This window comes from Poecilia reticulata, linkage group LG15 (assembly GCF_000633615.1).
Source record: "Poecilia reticulata strain Guanapo linkage group LG15, Guppy_female_1.0+MT, whole genome shotgun sequence".
Classification (NCBI taxonomy): Eukaryota; Metazoa; Chordata; class Actinopteri; order Cyprinodontiformes; family Poeciliidae; genus Poecilia; species Poecilia reticulata.
In genome coordinates this window covers 19,233,114-19,253,141 of record NC_024345.1, presented here as the reverse complement: position 1 = coordinate 19,253,141, position 20,028 = coordinate 19,233,114, and the positions used below count along the sequence as shown (strand labels likewise).

The following is a 20,028-nucleotide window of genomic DNA, read 5'->3' as shown; positions in this document are numbered from 1 at the left end:
TCCTCTGTTTATTTATTTTTTCTTTTTCTTGATCATGCGTCTTGTCATGGTGTATCCAGCATACCATATACAGAAACTAGCTTCATGTGTTAGAGTAGCTTCACTCCACTAAAAGGATATCCATCTACTTTTACTAGATCATACCGAGTAGACTTTGTCATCCACGTGACAAACCGGCATCCATAACCCATTCTCTTTGAAGTACAGTCAGCTAAGGAGCACATCTGAAGCCAAATTTCAGAAATGTCTTTTAATATTTATAGACAACAGGGACAAGCGGCTTGGCAGCTCCGCGAGGCTTAATCACTAATTCTTGATTTGTTTGTCAGCAAATTAAAAAGATAAATATAAAAGAAAAACATCTAATAACAGACAATAATAGAAATCAGGTCAGTTCAGGATTGTCGAGGAATATAAAAAAAACAAAGATGCCAATTGTTTGACTCTTAAAGAAAACTGCTTCACTATGTTTACACCTAAAGCAAGACCTGAACCCCCTGGGGATTCTGCTTTCTGCTCTCCAGCTGTTAGTCAGTTGTACAAATGATGATGGATGAAAAACACACGTAGCCTACAGAAAATCAGAAAAGCCGTCGAGACTGCAGGATGCTACATTCACAAAGGTTAGACTTTTCTGTAGCTGGAAGAACATTTTAACAGGCAGCAGAGGAGCAGCAGAGGAGGTCAGGTTTGTCTCTCTGGGCTTACAGCAAGAAACTGCCTGCTTTGACTGCATACCAAATCCAAAAATAAATAATCAACTTCTCTAATAAGAGAAAAAAAACATGCAACACTACTACATGTTCAAATGCATTAGAGGAATTAGATTATTATTTTTTTTTTTTTACTGGCTCAGAGTTTCCATTCTGCTATTGTGGAGACCAATCAGCAGTGGACTGTCACACTGTTTCTAAGCGGAGAGAGCTGCATCAAATATTAATGATGCTAAGAGACAGGGTCTGCACCATCTTATGTAAAAATGTCTTAAAAACTGGTTGCAACACTATAGAATAAATAATGGAAACGATTGACACAACAGATTAATGTTTAATTAAAAAGGACGGTATTTGTTTCTGACTCAGCACTGCAGTTTATGTTGAAACAAGGTATAACTAAAAGCGAAAAAGCATAAAAATATAGCATAATAAAATGTAGAAGTTGACAACTATTGCATCACACATTAGCAGTAGAAGTTTTGGGCTAATTTGGAGATATATCGCTGAAAAGATTTCAGTAGTTATCACATCTGATTGACATATCAGTAGAAAAATAAGGGAGATTTCAGTGGGGTAGATCTATAATTGATGTATCAATAACACCAGTTTTTTGTTCATTTATTTTTCTTCTTTATCCTGATTATTGTGGCGAGGGATCAAGGCCTAATCCTTGAACAAGACTTAGGATCAGTTTTAGGGGCTTTGAAAGTCCATCTTTCGTTTTAAGCTTCTAAATTTTCCTGAAGAAAAGACAAATACTTAAATAAAGCACTCAAATTAAATGTTGAAATGTGAGAAAAACAGCGCTTGCTTTGTAGGAATGTAAGTTGGTAATATTTTCTGTGAAAATGTATTAATTAGCAAAGAAAATAGGTTACTAAATGGTTTACCTAAACTAGAATAAATCCTCAAATAAAAACTACAAATATTTCCACCATTGCCAAGAAAATAATTGCTTTGCCAAATAAGCTTTAAAAAAATCGAAACTGTAGCCAGCTTATGTAAATGTTACACCCCAATAATCGGTGCATATTTTCAGTTAATTATTTAGCATCAAAATACATTCACTCACCAAAGTGTTCATGTTATTGGAAGCTTTAATGTATTTTTAGAGTATTTACATGACAGACCGACACATAGAGTGAAGTGCCAGGATGTGATTAAATAAAAACCTAAAAAGTGTGACATGGATTTATATTTAGCACCTTTACTCTGATATCCCCTATCTAAATCCAAAGAATGCTCTTTGTTGTTGTTATTCATATAGTCTGACTGTTTTCCAAAGACTATTCAGTTTCCAACTCATAGAGAAATGCCAGAAAAACTTAAAGCTCGTACTGCAGTGAAAGCTGCTGTTGGGTTGTTTGAGCTGGTTTGGGGTTTTGTTATTTCTATGTTCCTTAGTTTCCTTTATTTTATCTTATCAGTCATGTTTCTGTTTTACTTTGGTGCAGTCCTGTCTTCGTGATTCTAGTTTATTAGATTTATTTCTTGTTTCTAGTCCTTTCTTAGTGTAGTTCTGTTTCTTATGTTTAGTCATTCTTTAATGTTAGACTTGGTGTACCTTCCCTCACTCTGCCGTGTCACTTCCTCTTTCTCTCTCTTCCCTCACACCTGCAACCTGTTAGCTCATCAGCTCAGGTCTTTTGTTCCAGCATTCACTCTCACAGTTTTCAAACTCTTCTCCTGCTCCCACATCTTGCTGGTTCCTCCAGTTAAATCAGGTCTATTCCTGTTTCCCCCCACTGTTATGTTCCAGATTTTTTTTCCATCTCCTGGCTGCTTGTAAGTTTTTGTTTTTCCATCATTATTTTAATTCAACCTTCACTATCAATTCGACCTCTCTGCCTGTGGATCCACTTCAACCGCCGCGCAACATGACGGTTTTTGCAAAGTGTTGATTCACAGGTGCTGAATACAAATGCATACCACATCATAATTAATTACTACTCTGTGCTGACATATAAAATCCCAATAAAACACATCAAAGTTTATTACTGAATGACAAAACAACAAGAAGTGTGAATCTTCATGCAAGGTTTTTTAAATAAATACCTTAGATACAATCCTGCAGGTCTCTTATTGACAATTGGGTCTGAAATACAGGCATTGTTTAGGATACCTGTTTTTGTTCAAATGTCACCAACCGGCTGATGCATCGCAGTATTAAGAACTGATGTAATTATTGACACCTAGATGGCAGCATGTTGTACAGTCCACCAGGTTAAGTCTACAAAGCATCATAACAGTCCAACTGTTATAGCTAATATTGCTGTTTGGATCATCCCTTCAGTGATCATTTCATGTTTCTTGGCCCTGGGCTTTGATCCTAGCTTCATCTTTCATCCATATTTAGAAAGGAATGCATTGCCCTGTAGATTGAGGGCACCAATTAGATCACTCTGAGAGGTCTGCTGAAGTGGAACATGGTGTGCTGCCGGATAGCAGCGGATAACTTGAATACACGAGTACTCCTTTAGAACCGCTGTTTTGATATGTATGAGCTGTGTCTCCCTTTAAGGCGAGGCACAGTTCAATCTTGAATTTATGTTGGCAGACAGGAACATCCTGATGGGACGAATCAATCTGGCTTTGGCCGAGCTGTGAAGCTGGGGAGCGGCGTTATTTAAGATGAACTTGAGCCTTTCCTCCCGATGAGTGTCGATGTGAGACGTTGACCAGCTTATTGATGACTAAACATTTTCTTTTTTTTCCGCTTGACTAAGCACAGCTCGCCCCAACACACACACACACACACACACACACACACACACACACACACCTCCACCATTTACCAAATACACCTTAACCCCTATGGAGTTGGCCACTGATCAATGTAAAACCTGTCTCCTAAAAAGAGTCACGGCTCTGCAGTCAGGAGCTCACACACTGCAGCAATGCAGGGAGTGGACCACAGACCGGGGAGACACGGAAAACACCCCTCAGTTCCTGCAAGGTAGATTTCTCCTACAACATACTTTTTGATATGCATGGTTTCTTCAGATTTATCTAAAAAAAAGAAAGAAATTCAGAGGCTTTGCTAAACTTGATAAAATAAGGTTAGAATAAAATGCATATTACAGTTGGGCTTATTACTTTTTAGGGAGCAAACTGCATATTTATGAAGAGGTTTTTGACAGTCGAGATGTTAAAAACAAGAGCACACACTAAGTGCACTGTTATTATTGCACAGCTTACCCCTCTGAAAGCAGAGTCAAAGTGAAGCTGATAAAACCACCACCAGTGAGCATAATTGCTCCATTTCTAGCAGCTCTGATGAGATGCAATCAGCAGGAGCAGGAGCAGGAGCGTTTGATTCTGCTGTACTGGACAGACAGTTTTCGACTGTCTCAGATTTTTGGCTCAGAAAATATAGAGAATAACAAAACAAGAAAAGTTTCAGCTTCTGGTGTTGTGTTGAAATGCTGCTGGTGTCCTTAGGTGATGCAAGCTGGGAATGACTGAACAGAGGAAAACCCTGAGGCTCTTCAAGGTGGAAAAAGTTGTCTGCTAACTGAGCTGGTTTGATCCGCTTCTGTGCTAGAGAATATTTTGAACATTTGAAATTTTTATGGTAAAATAAAAATTACCATATATATCCAAGGTGGATATATATATAAATATATATCCACCTTGGGGATATATATAGGTACAAGAAGCACCTTGCTACAAAAAGCATCCGAAGGTAAAAAGGACGTCATGAAATACTGAAACCCAAACAAACGTGATAACAGTGTAGTAGCTACATTAGCGTGTTTCTGTTGAACCTAACTTATGGATTTTGTTAATGGGAGACATTTTAGTTGCACTGCTAATTTAATACAAGGCAATTGTTTTGTTTTTTTCTATTTGCTAATCAATTCTAGCCAAGCCCTTCTTTTGAAGTTAATTTCTAACTTTTGAAAATTAACATAGAAAGGCACCCCTTGAGTGAGATGTTTTCTTGTCTTTCCCACTTTGAAGAGCTGCTTAGAGAAACACTACAAGGATTTACTCATGCTTCATATTTCTTTGACGGTGTGATGAACAAAGATCAAACGAATCGTTTAGTGAGATTGCAGTTGGTGTTTTTCTAAAAAAAATAATTAAATAACATAAAATAAAATAAATAAATACATAAATAATTTTTTTTTTTTAAAAATGTGTGAGTTCATCCTGTTGTGACAAAAAAAAATTATTTACTTTGACGCCCTTTACACGTTTATAATTTAAAAAGGAAGTCAGAACTTCTGTACACATTATTTGGATCAGAGCTGGTAAAGATCGCTCTTCATGGTGGAAGAGTGATCTTCCATCATATTCCTGATAGCCGGGAGATGACGCTGTTGCCGTGCCGGCGTCAAGGCGCGCGCGCGCAGCGGCAGGCATCCAGAGCAGCGCGCATCCAGTTAGTTGAAACAGTCTGCGCTGTGGTGGCCAGGCATATGCTCGAGGAGATGAGCAGAAGACGGACGATGGTGCTTTTGCCTGTTTCCGCCAGCCTGGATGAGGTTTTAGGTTATCTGTAATCGTGCGCTGCTGTGCGTCGTCCCCCTCTCACCTGCGGAGGATGTTCGGCGACAGAGAGGGCACTGTGTGGGACCGGGTCGGACGGCCACACCGGGACTGCATGTGCTACCTTGGACCTCCTACCACTCTTTTGCCTATGTAAGACATCTTTAAAAAAAAAAAAACGCTCTGGGGGAAGCGGGAGAACCTGTTGCGCTTTTGATTTCACCTGTGCGCATGGAAAGTTGACTTTATGCGCTGAACTGCTATATAGCTGAATTTTGCACTTATGCGTTATGGATGTTTTAAAGGCAAATAAGTAGTTAAACTTACGTGGTATTTACATTTGAATACATTTCCAGACTGGGCCGGTAAATGCTGTTTTACCGTCACATGACGATGGTTTTATAACAGCCGAGGGGCTGACAGATCAACGCGAGCCTCATTGTTGGTTTGTTGCCTTTTCCTTTTATTCCACCTGGTGGTTATTTGCTATCAAGTAGGCTACTTATCTTCTCTGTATGTAAACTTAACTCTGGATAAGCTCACGCCTATAGTGCGCGCAGTTTTTGTGGTCCAGTGCCCACTGGACGCCCTGAGATGTCACTGGAGTTGCTTCTCCATCTCTGCAAATCACTCATGATCGATTCATTAGCTACACACTCAGATAAGCCTATAATAAGAGATGCACTGTGCGTAGTATACAATTGCAGGACCAGTCACTTTGGTTTAGTGTCATTCACTCACTGCTGCTGTGCGGACCACTGAGAGATGATGATGATGATGATCGTGACTTCTCTACGGTACAAGGGAGGCGCAACGGGGGCCCTCGACGCCCAGATCTGTGGGACACGCAACACCAGCCTCCCTGGTTTAGCCTCCTATTTCACCAGGTCAAATTTGATATGCTTCCCTTCCCTTTACCAAGCGGCCTCGCTCGGTCTGATAACATTGTCAGCCCCCTTTTGTTTTCTCTTCCCAGCGGGATGCGCAAGTCGCCCGACGTGAGCCCCAGAAGGCTTTCGGACATCAGCCCTCAGCTCAGACAGCTCAAGTACCTGGTGGTGGACGAGGCCATCAAGGAGGACCTCAAGTCCTCGCGCTCAGTGGAGGACATCAACAGCGCGTCCATAGAGGAGCGGATACTACGGATCACCGGCTACTATGGATACCAGCCGTGGAGTACGAGCTACAAGAGTAAGTCTCCAAACTTGGATCTCTTTATCGGTTTGATCTCTTGATGACAAGTTGATGTGAAGCTTTAATAAGAATATAGGCAGACACTAAAAAAGCCTCATGCACAATACAGCTTTTCCTCATGTATTTAATCAGAATACTTTATATAAAGAAACTTTGAAAGCGATTAAAGATTAGCATTCAGATTATTACAATTTTCATCAAGCAAATACGCTTTATACTGGGTAAGTTCAGTTCATTTTAAAAGAGCAGTGCCCTATTATGCATGGATCTGCAAGTTTCACATTGTGTGCTTTCCAAAGATGGTGGAAACCATGTCTTCAGTTTGGGCCCTCTGATTTCCAAAACCTCTTTCTTCTTTGCTGATTTGTTTATAGAGCAAATATAGTTCTTAGTGTAATATTATGTCTTCAGCACTGAATAAATGTACCGTTCCTTCTGAATCAATACTGAAGAAGATTTAATTCCAGTCATGATCTTGTTCAGTATTGCCGATAAGCACACTTGCTTTGTGTTTCTCAGTTGCTAAATCCTCAGAGTTGTTGTTTTTTTTTTCTGTTGCTGCTGCTGCAGAAAAATTGAACTGAGTTTTTGCTTCAGTGGATCTCAAGCTTGGATTAGATTGGTGGGAATGCTGTTCCAAACAGCAGATTCTTTGAAGAAAGTTTGCTGTCAAAGCACCTTTTAGTTTTCATTCCTCATGCACCTCATCCACATTGCAAACAAAGGTTGCTCGTGTAAGGAGTATTGGATCTGATGCTTAATAGGTGCAGATCTTGTTTGGTTGGTTCATTTGGCATCGTAATGTTGCTGTCATTGTCTTATGACAATAAGCGGAATCAATAATCAGCCTTCTTGTGTTTGCTATTCTTCTGCTGCTGTCGATTAACCGGTGGCAAATCTGCTCAATTTGATGAGAATGAGAATATTTAACAGATGCAGCATCTTCAGAAATCATATGACTGTACACAACACCATCTGAGCCCTGCAGAGTGAGACGGGAACTGTTTCTTATTTGAGTTGTGTGTTTATTTTGTAGAACTGGCTTAATGTGGTGTAATGAAAGAAAGTGAAAAGAAAATGTACACATTTTTGTTCAAAAATAAGATAAGAAGTCTAAAATTTGATGAAAAGGGCATGCTTTTTGGTTTTTTTTTTGTTTTTTTTGACAGCTTTCTAGTAATAGATCCTGGTGGTTGTAATTGTTCTTGTCATAGAATGCAGAATACAACTCCTGACTATGTTTCTTAGCAATGTAATAGATTTTAAAGTTGCTTTGTTCAAGATACAACTTTAGAAAGAGCAGATGTGAGCAAAGATGAAGGAAATCCTGAAGTTCCTAAAGAGGGAGAGATTGGTCTTTAAAATAGTTCCTCTGGTTGATAACATGCAATCCTTTTAAAAGAGACACGTATATGAGCTATGTTGTACTTACAATGTTCACTTAATGCATCAGGAAAAATAAAGTAATCTTGCATACATATGATGAAAAAGGCCAGAATGTAATCTAACTAATTTTAACAAGAGCATGCCATGCTAGATTAAAAGAACAGTGATGATTCACTATGGTTAAATTAATGTCAATGTGAACATAGTGAACAATAAAATCAAGTTCAGAGACAATATCCCATACGCTCAAACTACAAATGGTCATCACTGCTTCTTTCAACTCAATGAAATGCATTTGGTAACCATATGCAAAAATGACTTTTTTTTTCCCAAAGTGAACTGCTGGCCCAGTTGTAGAATTCAACAAACCAGTTATAATATGAAACAAAAAAAGCCACATATTTTTTTGTTCAATGGTACACTAAATATCTTTTGGACTTTTGTTGTCTGTTGTTTGCTGCCCTGCAGGACATCGTAGATCAGCAGCTGATTTTTTATTTTTTTTTACATGAATATTATTATTTTTTTACTTATTCTAAATCAGGGGTCACCAACTCCAGTCCTTGAGGGCTACCATTCTGCAACTTTTAGATGTGTCTCTGCTCAAATACGCCTGGATCCAGTAAACTGCTCGTTTCCAGACTGTTGCAGAGAGGAATGAATGCTGGTGAGGGAATTCAGACATTTTGGAGCAGAGGTGAATCGAAAAGTTGCAGGATGGTAGGACTGGAGTTGGTTCTAAATCTTCAGTTCTGAAAGTGCACTTGGTGAACCAAATGTAGCAGAAATAAATAATTTTGAAGAATCCCAAACCATTAATTGAAACCATTAATGCCAAATACTATTGTCATACATCAAACACCATTTCCAGAAGTTGTTTCCACATAAGATTTTAAAAATATAATCATTCTATTTAATAAAAAGAAGACTTCTGATTAAGAGTGAAGCATAGTTATCTTTATTTAAAGTTGTCTAAAGCCTTTCTGAATTTCTACATCAGCAAAGTAAGATTTTCTCTTTTCTGAGATTTAGACAATGCTGCTGAGGTAATAAAAATATTAATGTTGTGTTATAGATTTAGGGACACCATCAGTATCACCAACAGTTAGGTTAAATATAAATCAGGTCCATCAGGGACAGTTTAAAGGGCCTTCGAAGAATGCAATTAAAGTAAATGAAAGATCATATCTAGTGTATCCTGTGCAGTTGACTAATTATTTCTTACCATAAATCTAATCTATTCACCTGCACCAAAGTTATTTCCAGCAAATTTGCCCCATTGTCTAAAATGAACGCATTTAGACATTTAGTCAAAGTTGTGATTTGTGGAAACAGAATCTGCACACGCTTCAGACAGATTCCATTGTCGAAGAAACCAGTTCTCCTTAGCAGTCAAACACGCAGCACGACTACCGAGACTCGCTGGAGACAACGAAGGCAACATTTAACGCTAAGGAGTGGAGGACTCGATGCTGAAGGCAGCCAATTTCAGAAGACGCTGCAGGCAGAGTGCTTCTCAGCAGAGCGCAAACAGAACCCTGCTTGTTTCATTTAGCACCAACCTTTCCAAATTGGCACTTGTGCTCTTTTGCACAGCGGTAAGCTGGGTGAAAGCGGGAGCTGCTGGTCAGCCATGACTCAGGCTGCAGACGAGAGGTGGCTTTGCCTTTTGTTTCGACTTAACAGATCATCTCAGTGTCCTAAGAGGGAGGCTTCAGGGTTCACACACACGCACGGACACATGCCGTATACTGTAACAGACATTTGAGCTTAACAAAGTGTGAAAAATAACTTGGCTTTTCATTGGATCAGTGAGTCACGTTCCCCCTGAGTCCAGTACATGCAAACTCAAAGCAGCATTGAAGTAGTGTTTTGCTTTTGATGTGGCAGACATTAGTGATTTATGCGGCTGCTTTGTCCATTTTATCCCGTGGTGCCACTGCCCTGCATTTAAGCTGGGTTAGGGGTTTTTGTGGACAAGGCTATGTGATAGCTACAATAATGTACCCACTATGTCTACTGTTTGAATGCAAGATTAATGTGAGAGCTCTCTCCTTTCAAACAGTACAGCCAAAATGGTAGCAGCCATTTCCCTTTTGGAAGATGAAAGTGTTGCTACATCGTCCTGAGAGCAAAAAACATTTTTTTACTTTACTTTGAAAAACAGATAGCTCGGTCTCAGAGTCAGAGAAAATGAAGACTTACCAAAGAGAAGATAGTGAGAACAGATGACCAAATGTAGTTCCAATCAGAAGTTTGTACTCACTCATCATTGATGCATGTAGGTTTTTTAGGAAGCGACCATAGGACATTCCGCATGAATGATTCTATAAAACAAGAATTCCCAGGAAGGTGAATAAGATTAAATTAATTGTGGATTTCTTTCATTTTTACAGACACAGTTGAAACAAATGTAAACATTCACCATCTACAATGAATTTGAAATTGAAGGAAGCTCGCATCAAGCTTCTGGAATGTTCTGTCTTAATGCCAAAATGAGACATTGTGAAAACTAGTAAATTGTGCTAAAAGTGTTTGTCCAGGACAGAAAACCTACCAACACCTCTGATAATAAGGGATGCCTAGTAGGTAGAATTATGACTGAACTATTTTTGATGGCTACAAATCAAACACCTTGTCTGGAATATTTAGCTAAACATCTATAAAACTATTGTCTATACACACTTATTTGAGTGATGGTGTGCTGGTTGTATGTCCAGCAGTTATTTGACAAGAGGCGAGGTTGACCTGTGCAGGTCATCAGTCCATCATAGAGCAACACAGAGACACATAAGATCAACAACCACGTGAGATTTTACACATTCATGCATAAGGACAAAAAAAGAATATTCAAAAAAGGCAAATTAAGCAAACAGTTATGATTGCGGGCGAAAGCTGATGTACTGAGAGAGAAGTACTGAAAACGAGCAGAGAACAAGCTGACTTCATGCATAAAGAACCCAGGGTCTAAATCCTAACCAAAAATTTATTTATGTGTATTTTTACCCTATGTAGTCTAGGCATAGTCTGCAAAAAAAAAAAAATTGAACATGTGCCCATTTATTACTTCTAAAAAAGCACTGAAGTACTTGGTTATTTTAATATTCCAGAGAGCCCAAAATGTATTCATTCATGCCGTGTGTGTAAATATCTCCCTGGAGTTGTACACCACAAATTAGTATCTCATTCATCATTTCATGTATTCTCCCTAACTACTTATATTGTATCTTTTCATCTTTGCAGATGGTACATTTGCTTAGCTTGAATCTTAAAGGCTTCAACAACAAAAAAAGACTGATCTCATCACTGTGAAAGAAATTTGAACTTTCCAGTTTTATTTCAGAGCGGAAGAAACTATTACAGTCAGACACATTCTGACTTTTCTGCCTCATGTATTCCCTCTCACTGCTCAGTATTGCTTCTGCTGAATTTGAGCAGGATGCCATCCAATAACACCTCCCCGATATTACGAATAATAAAACCCATCTGAATGTCATCCTCTCAGATAGATAAGAATTTCAAGTGGAAAAAAAATAGTGAAATGTTAAAGTTAGCAAAAATGTTTTTACTTGCTGAAACCATAAAAAGACAGTGGATGAGAGTGGATCATTACCGTTTTCTTCATCTGAAAGCACACCACATTTTTCCGTTTCTTAATTAATTTAAGAAAATTAAGAAACCATAAGAAACAGGTAATTTGTCAGAACATCAACTAAAAACAACAACCTACGTTTTTTGTGTGTGTTGTTCTGAATGCATTAGTGACTGTATAGTTGCTCAGGAAAGACTTTCCAGGCGTGAGTCGGGTTTGAGGGCAAACAGAGGGTGATGTTCGAGCAGATAGAAAGTACGTTTGCTTAGATCGGGTCACTGCCTCTGTGACCCAAAATTGTTATTTCGGGTTTGTGATGGTCTTCTGAGAAGTGAACCATTTGTCAGACAAACAGACTTGGTTCATTTTCCTAATTTACTCACACTATCCATCACAAATGTAACCTCCCCTCTGGAGCAAATTTAGAGCTTCACGAGGCATGAAATGAGGTTGGGTTCTATTTTAAGCTGAGGGGTTGGACGTGGTGAGACACAACAGTAGGGCAGGTTTGAGTGAGCATGTACCCACATACATGTTCGGTGCTGCCAGTTAGAGGAGAGCAGGAAGGTTTTGGGGGAGATACGGCTCAACGGCGGAGGACTCTTTTCAACTCAGCCAGAGCTGAGGGGAGAAGCGCAGTAGCTGGGCAAATGCAGACGGTTTACTAATCTTTCTGTGAAAGAAAACTATTCGAGTTGAGGAAAACATCCTTTGTACAGCAGTTTTCATGTTTTGTGACTGAGCAGTGAGGCAAATTTACTTCAGGCTACAGAAAGTGAATTTAGATTCAATGCCTAGAGCCCTTTGTTATGCCTGTAAAGGCTTCCCTGAGCAGTTTTTACTATTTATTTGGGCTCATTTTTCTTTTTATGTTTTTGTTTTTTTGGAAGGCTGTTGCCGTTGCCATGGCAAAGTTTTCTTGGTCTGCAACAGAGTCACAAAATGAAAAGAAAAAGGCTGACCTGTGTGTGTGACTATCTCATTATTTACATGCAAAATGTGCTTAGTAAGTCCTTTTTTTTGTTTTTGACAAGTTTTTCTCCTTTGCGCACGTCTGTAGCTGCTGTCAAAGCAAAACTCCTGCTCTCAGTGAATGTGTTAGGGATCAATCAAGGGTCAGAATCACATGTGTGTGTGCGTGTGTGTGTGTGTGTGTGTGGCATTTTGGCTCTCAGATTCTGCATGCTCACATGCTCAACAACAGTCCTCCACAAGGAGATAAGACAATAACTGATTGAGGTGGTCGTATCTCTGTCCAGTTATCTCTAAGAGGCTACTAGTGCTGTGCATAACATATAACACTAGCTCTACAACATCTGGATATTATTAATAATTTATATATTTATGTAAGAGGGTTGTAGGACATTTCAAAATGTATATTAATGAGAACATGCTGCCAAACATGCAGGCTTTTCTATTTGTAGTTACTAATGTATCAATAGCTGTAAAGTCATGCCGATTTGCTGGAAGAGCAGAATCTGGCATCCAGCTCAAAAACTGGATGCCAGATTCTTTAGTTTGGGTTCTCTATCTGCCAAAGGGAGTAAAATGTTGGGAGACAAGAGTCCGCAGATACAGACTCGCCTTGGATTGTGAGCCATTTCAGCAGATTTTTATTAAAACCAAAGTAATTTTTAGAGTTGTACTATGAAATTGCATCCTCCAATCTGTGATTAAAAAAACTTCCTGTTTGTCCCTGTGGCTTTTACGTTCTGCTGTCAAGGAAAAACCCTTAAGGTTTTTAACGTCTAATAATGTAGTTTCTCCCATTACTCCCAGTGTGCCAGAATTCCCAAGATGTGAGTGAAATGTTTCATACTTTTTGGCTAACAAAGTTGGAGCCATCAGGTTCAACATAACATCTCTCAAGGAAGAGAGTCTGATCTCAGACATAAACAGGAAATCATAGCTCTAATTGGTGACATAAAATCTACTTCATCCCCTGAAGGCATTTGTGTTCAGACTTCTTTATTCATCAGGATGTTTGATACTCTCAACCTCTGCGTGATGGACGTGATTCATGTGTCCTTAAAATCTTTTAAGCAAGTATTTTTTGAGCTATTACAGAAAAACACAATTAGGACCAAATCTCTTTCAAGCAGCCACAGATGTGGTGTGAACCAAATTTTAAACTTTTCTCTCCAAAGGCTCTTTGCTCTGCAGCTTAATAATATACGGCAGTTGACCAGCTAAAGTTTTATTATTCAGATAAATTCAACTGCTTGTTAGTCTTAATAAAGCACGTTTTTAAATACTAAGTTAGCAGAAGCTGCCGTAAATGATGACACACATATTGGAGTTTTTGTCAAATGAAACATTTTTGAGTTTTCTGAGATCCTTCCTCTGACTTGGATGCTCTTGCTCATAGAATCCAGATGAACAGATTTAAGGATTCAATGAGGATCCATGGTTTTGTTTAAATTTTTTTTGTTCATATTTTTGTAAAAGATCTTCTAAATATGTGTGGAAATGAGGTCATATTAGAAATAATAGTCCTCAAGGCACTTTTTAAGGCCCTATCCTTGTCTTACCTTACTTTATGTCCTTCCACTGGGACAGATTGCAAGGCACTATAATAATGTCATTTATCCATCTGTATTCTTTCAAGCCATCTGAGCTTCACAAATTGCCCAGCCTAACCGACTGTCTGGTAAATATCAAGAAACTGCTAAGTAGCTATCTGCTCTTGCTCACTGAACTCTAAACAAACTTATTGCAGATAATAACATTCATGCCTAGAGACATCCAACTCCAGTAGTTATTGCAAGCGACCGGGTACATCTTGCATTGATTGTCAGTCCATCACAGGGCATCAGTCATGTCTTTGGGCTGTGGGAGGAACCCAGAGCACTGAACGGCTCCCACACATACATGTGGAGAAAGTGCAAACTTCTTGCTGCAAGGCAACAGTAAAGACATTAGCGTGATCTATTTATAGCCCGCTACATGATTTAGCTACACAATTTCTGCAATTAAGCAACATCCCAGCAGGCTCCTTTAGAAACTGGCCTCTAAAATCTGGTTGTGTTTTGTTGGGGAGTTTTTTGGGGGGTTTTTTCACTTGCAAATTAATCCAAACTGCTGATTTGAATTTGCTGTTATAATTTGAGGAATATATACAAACTGACACTGCTGCTGTCAAAAGCTGAACGGGAGATCAATATGCATGTTTTTTAGAGAGTTATGCTGATAGTCATACCTGTTGTAGCCAAAATCAATTTGGTTTAACTTCAGATTGTTTGAAATGCAGCAACTAGGATGTAAAGAGTTTACAGCAAATCTGTTTTGACTTTCTTAATTATATGTAGGTACCAACTTTTACTGCCTCATATTGAGAAGCTGAATATATTCCAGATATACAGTAACCTTTTTTGTTCTCCAGAGTTCTTAGCTCTGTATAGGCTAAAGGTTGCTGATGATGACAATCCCTTGCAGTTCAGCTCAGTGGAAATGAGGAAAAAAGGTTTCAAATGCATCCAATGGGGGTTTTATATCATAACTAGTTAGATCTATAACCTCATTGTTTGCTGCTTTAAAGTTGCAGAAAACATTACATATCTTAAGATAATAAATTTTGCTCGACATGTTTTTTTTTTTTGCAAGCTTTTTGTGAATTTATCTGTGAAAAATGCGACATAAGTAAACTTTTACTTGTGCATTTTCATGTTCAGTCAGAACACCACTGTCAAAGCTTGCCTGCAGAAGTATATTTTGAGCTGTTATCCCTCCAGTACAGTGGGAGCAGCTTCTGTTGTGTAACATTGCATCTATAATTGACGAGGATGCATAGATCAGCACACACCTGCTTCAGGAGTCCCTTTTGTGCGTATAGTGCTGGAGGAGCTGCAGATCAGATCTGTCACAGCAAGGAAGAAAACCTCCAATCTTGTCTCTCGCAGCTGTTCGTCTGGCTTTGTGTGCCATGCAAAGTGGTGGAGTTTACTGTAGTGTGGAGGGAGTTGGCAAAGAGAGCAAGAGAGAGCCACTGACAGTCCGTCAAACTTAAAACAGAAATGCAGTTCATCTCAGAACTCGGAATAAAGTCCTCTTGTATGTCACCTTGCATGGGTTATAAAATGACATTTCAAAAACACTGCATGCATGAAACATGTGCATTTATAGTCAACAGTAGCTGACTGATAACAGTCAGCTACTGTTACCAGTCGTGTTTTTCAGAATTATTCCTAAGGACAAAACCTCTAATCTCTAATCATGGCTTTGATCCTCAGTTCTTGGGACTTGTGCTTCCTTCTCATGGAAATTTTGCTCAGAGGAAAATCCTGTCCTCCTGTCATCCCTTTCTCTTCCTCACTTCTTTTATCTGTTGTTAATTAGAACCTGTGAAGTGATGACTCCTCGCTCTGTGTAATTAATCAAGGGTCGGCTGCGGTTATACACAGCACATCATTTTTTGCTCTGGCCACTGAACAGCCAGGCTCAACAGGGAGAGCAAACTGTCAGCGGGGTTGCTGAAGTAATTAAGCCATTTATTTGGGTGTTTTAATAGAAGAACATTGAGATAATTTGAACTTATAACACTATGAAACGTGGATGTAAGCTTTCCTTATGTGTTTGATGCACTTCTGAACTTGAATATATTCTCGTAGTATGTAAAAAAAAAAGTGATATGGACGGTAAGGTTAGGTTATCTATATAGCAGCATTCACACACAAACCAAGTCAAAAGAAAGACAAGTAGAAAACAATTAAAAAATATTTTATTCTTTAAAACAGAGCTAGTATGTCAAACACTACAAGCCATGGTTTAAAAGGGACAAATGTTAAAATGCAGACTGAAAAAGCTGCAGTAAATAAACATTTTCATCCCTGACTTAAAGGAGCCAACATTTTCAGCTCATCTCAGAGTTTTAGGGAGCTTGTTGCAGAGCTAAGAAGCATAAAGACTTTAGAGCAAATGTAAATTACGGTTCAATTACAGTATATACTATTTACTGCATGTTCACTTAACTTAGCAGTAGGCTCAGTAGAACTGAACCGTGTTTGCACACAGCTATGTGTGTCTGTGCCTGATGTATGTTTGGTTAAAATGTGTTAGTTCGTCATGTAGTGAAGTAACTTACTGTAGATCAGCCAGACATTGTATTCGAGTAAGAGAAGCAATATTTCAAGATAATAAAACTGAAGTAGTAGTACAATTTCTACTTGAGTAATTTATGCTCCTAGAAATGCTTTTATTTGTCTATTTAAAGTTACTCACATACATGGAGATCACCAAATGTAACTAGTTACTGCCCACCTCTGATAAGATCATGTCACTGACTCAAACACTTAAAAAAAAAAACTGTGGGAAAGTGTTATATGGATGTATCACACCCACTGCTCAATATATTAATCATTTCCCTGCCCTTCAATAAGAAATAGAAATCTGAAAGTCTTTGTTACTCATCCGTGACTCAGAGCCCAGGCCTGTGAACATGTTGTGAACGCTTAGTAAACACTGTACATGCAGTCTGCGGTCAGTGATTCTGTCAGTGTCGGTGAGTCATGCTCATTTTGTGCTGAGAGGACAGAGGTGGAGGCTGATTTCTCTGCTCTGAATGCTTGTGAAACTGTTCATTTGTCCCTTAAAAGAAATTATTCTGTGGGAAATCAGCTGGTATTTTGCTTAGATAAATATAAGTGGACATAAGTGGAGTAGTTGTATTGTATGGAAATAGTTAATTGCTACAGAGTGTGACCAGTGCTCAGGGTTTCTGTTAAAATGCGCTGGTGTAATTCCTCAAGTTAGTGGAAAGGTTAGTATTTTACAAATGTGTACACAGTAAAACCGAATAATGCGATGGTCGCTGGGAAGTATTATGCTGCTACAATATAAAAAATGTATTATTTTAATTGGCAAAAACAAAAAGGATTTTGTTTCCAGGAGACAATTGGCAGTGGTATAATTTATGTGACTCTGCAACCAATTTGCTCTGCAAACTGCAAAAGCTTTAGTGAAACTAACAATGATGTCCTGGCATTGACAGTTTTATTGCCCTGTTCAGCATCATATTACCAGCCGGCCTGACACAATGCTATAAGATTACATGCAGTTCAATTAAAAGACTTTTCTAGTGGCAAAAGTTCACATTGGAAAGGTCACTTATATTCCCCCTGTGGTAAATTTTCCTTTAGCAAACAGCTTTGCTTTTGCTTTTCAGAGACAAAGCATGCCCACATTTTACGTTAGCAATAAAGAAAAAATATATTAATGTTGTCATTCTGCATCTGGCAGCATCTTCCTAATTTGTGCCATTGGGTGTCGATGCTGACATTGTGGGTTACACTTTGTGTTACTAAACGCTTTGGATGAAAGACTCACACAGTTTGTGGTGTGTGTGTGTACATATAAATCTCAGCAGTGAGCCGACTATGACTGTTTTTTTTTGGCAGGATAGGACCATCAATCACTTGAATCTTAGCCATGTTCTTAATAAAACCTCTTACTTCTTTCTCATCCATCTTGGCTTTCTATTGGAGAAATATTGACTAAGTATCTGATATCTGTAGCATCTGATGGATCATAGCTTTTCTTAAGAGAGCAGAAAAGATCTTTCTATTTTTGAAAGGAAGAACTGAGGGAAAATGACACTTTAATAAAGAAATGAACATGACACGATGTAACATGACAGAAAGGAATCACATTTAACTAAAGATAAACATTGACATAAAATCTAAACCCATGCACCAAGGACAGAACACAAAAGGCAGCTAAAAATCACAAGTAAACACAATTAGGAATCACAGTGACAAACTGAAAAATAACAACAACTCAAAATGATCCCAGTACAAAACCAAGTAGCAATCAAAACACAAAGACCTTCAGATCCTGACTGGCACATTACGATTTCTCTTTAAGATCTGTTTGTAACAATGACATGTTTGTTTTCTACTTTCTGCATCAACTGGAAATGTTGCTGTCTTTGCAACAAAATGTTTATAGTCAACTTCTTATACAGCTAAATAGCTATTGTTCTCTGAATCAATGAAAATCTGCAAAAACCCAATAAAAGCCTCCAGGTGGTGGGACAGAGGCGTCTATTCATAAACCATTAAACATGTCTCATTCTGTGCCGTTTTTCTTCATGCCAGTTTGCACATTTCAAAATGTAATAGTCACCATGTCAAATTACTTTTCTCAACAGCATTGATTAAAACAAGTGACTGCTGGGTCCAATTTAGTTTTGTTTGACAGGGTCATGGAAACGTCTCAGAGTGGACAGGAAGATGGATGAAGCTAAATACAATCCTGAAAGAAAATCTTTTTGGAATTACATACACACGCGTGCACACACTAAAAACTATGGTAGAGTAGGGCATAAATGCATTACTACAATGCAATAGTTTACATTGAAGCATGTTCGTTATTTGAAATGGTCCAAAGGAAGTCCAAACTGAAATGAAATTATGAATGTAGGAATTTAGACTGGAAATGTGTTTGCAGATTTTCCTAATCCAATCTGACCAATCTTCTGTTTTGTAAAGAAAAACGGCAAAAGAAATCAGTCCGTGGTGCAAAAAATGGGCAAAAAAAAATAATACACCAGTGAACTATCAGGAATAACAGCAGAGAAATGTGGTTCTACAAAGTAGCGACTGAGCGAAGCTGGTCACATAGATGTGCAAGCCTCATTGTCACATTTATTTGTACAATAAATTGAAAACTATAATTTTTCTTCTACTAAACAATTATGTGACATTATGGTTGTTATGCGACAAATCGAGAAAATTAATCTGCACCTTTTATAAAGCACTGTATTGTTGAGAAGAATATGCGTTCTCTGTTCACCTCAGAGTCCGGCTGGTGAATTTAAAGTGCGGCTTTCTGAATCTGAATTTAGTTAAGGATCTTTAGATGATTTCGTGTGACTTCAGATTTTGGTGGTGCACGGTTGTTAGACATGACCCAGAACATTTTATGTGGGAAACACTCTTGTACTGTCTGATATGAGTTGTAAATTTAGGTCTCTGCCGGGGCTGTTGACTGCGAGCAAGAGCTGGTATAGCCGAGGGAGTGAGTTTTCCCCGTGGATGTCACTGTACGTCACTATTATAACCCCCAAGCCCCTAGTGTACCAAGTATTCAACGTGGGGTCAGGAATCAGGCAATTAAGTGTGCTGTGGATGTGGATGAGAGCCGACAACCGATGGGGGAGTGCAGAAGGAGTCAGGAAGGCTTGAACCTCTTCTCCCCCCTCAGGGAACTGACTGGTTTGCAATCCTCTCCCATCTACATGTATAGAGCAACTACTTAGTCACAGTGCTTATTCAAATCAAGCCAGTGCACAGGCCTCCATTTGTGCTGGGACTTCCTGTACGATGGTCAAACCTTGCTACGAGCATAACTTTGATAGCTTACGACGAATTGATAGAATAAACAAGGTCCAAATGAGACCTTGTTGAATGAGACCTTGTTGAGCGGTGAGAGGGAATACATGAGGCTGAAATAAAAAAGATTACAACGGATTGGTATTTTGGTCTCTAAATGTAGCTTGAATAACTGTGGGTAGAAAAGAAAGAATCCTCTTTTTTATTTTTTAAAGATAGTCACGTAGCCTAATCAAAAGGGAATTGTAGAACGTTCCCTTCACAAACCGTTCGGTTTTAAAGCGCCTCTCCCGCTAACATTGGTGTAAATACTGCTGAG

The 20,028-nt window shown here is 38.7% G+C and overlaps 1 protein-coding gene across 4 annotated transcripts in view; it reads left to right on the top strand.

Annotated features, from left to right (window-relative positions):
- The first annotated feature begins 5,094 nt into the window (after nucleotides 1–5,094).
- slc35f3b (solute carrier family 35 member F3b) overlaps nucleotides 5,095–20,028 on the top strand; it is a 50,380-nt gene continuing 35,446 nt past the window's right edge. Inside the window, exons 1-3 of one of the 4 annotated variants that reach the window (XM_017309123.1) lie at nucleotides 5,284–5,363; nucleotides 6,015–6,097; nucleotides 6,187–6,401. In XM_017309123.1, the coding sequence (XP_017164612.1) occupies nucleotides 6,191–6,401 (211 nt within the window). In that variant the 5' untranslated portion in view covers nucleotides 5,284–5,363; nucleotides 6,015–6,097; nucleotides 6,187–6,190. The other 3 variants (XM_008429873.2, XM_017309122.1, XM_008429875.2) reach the window with 3 other exon arrangements.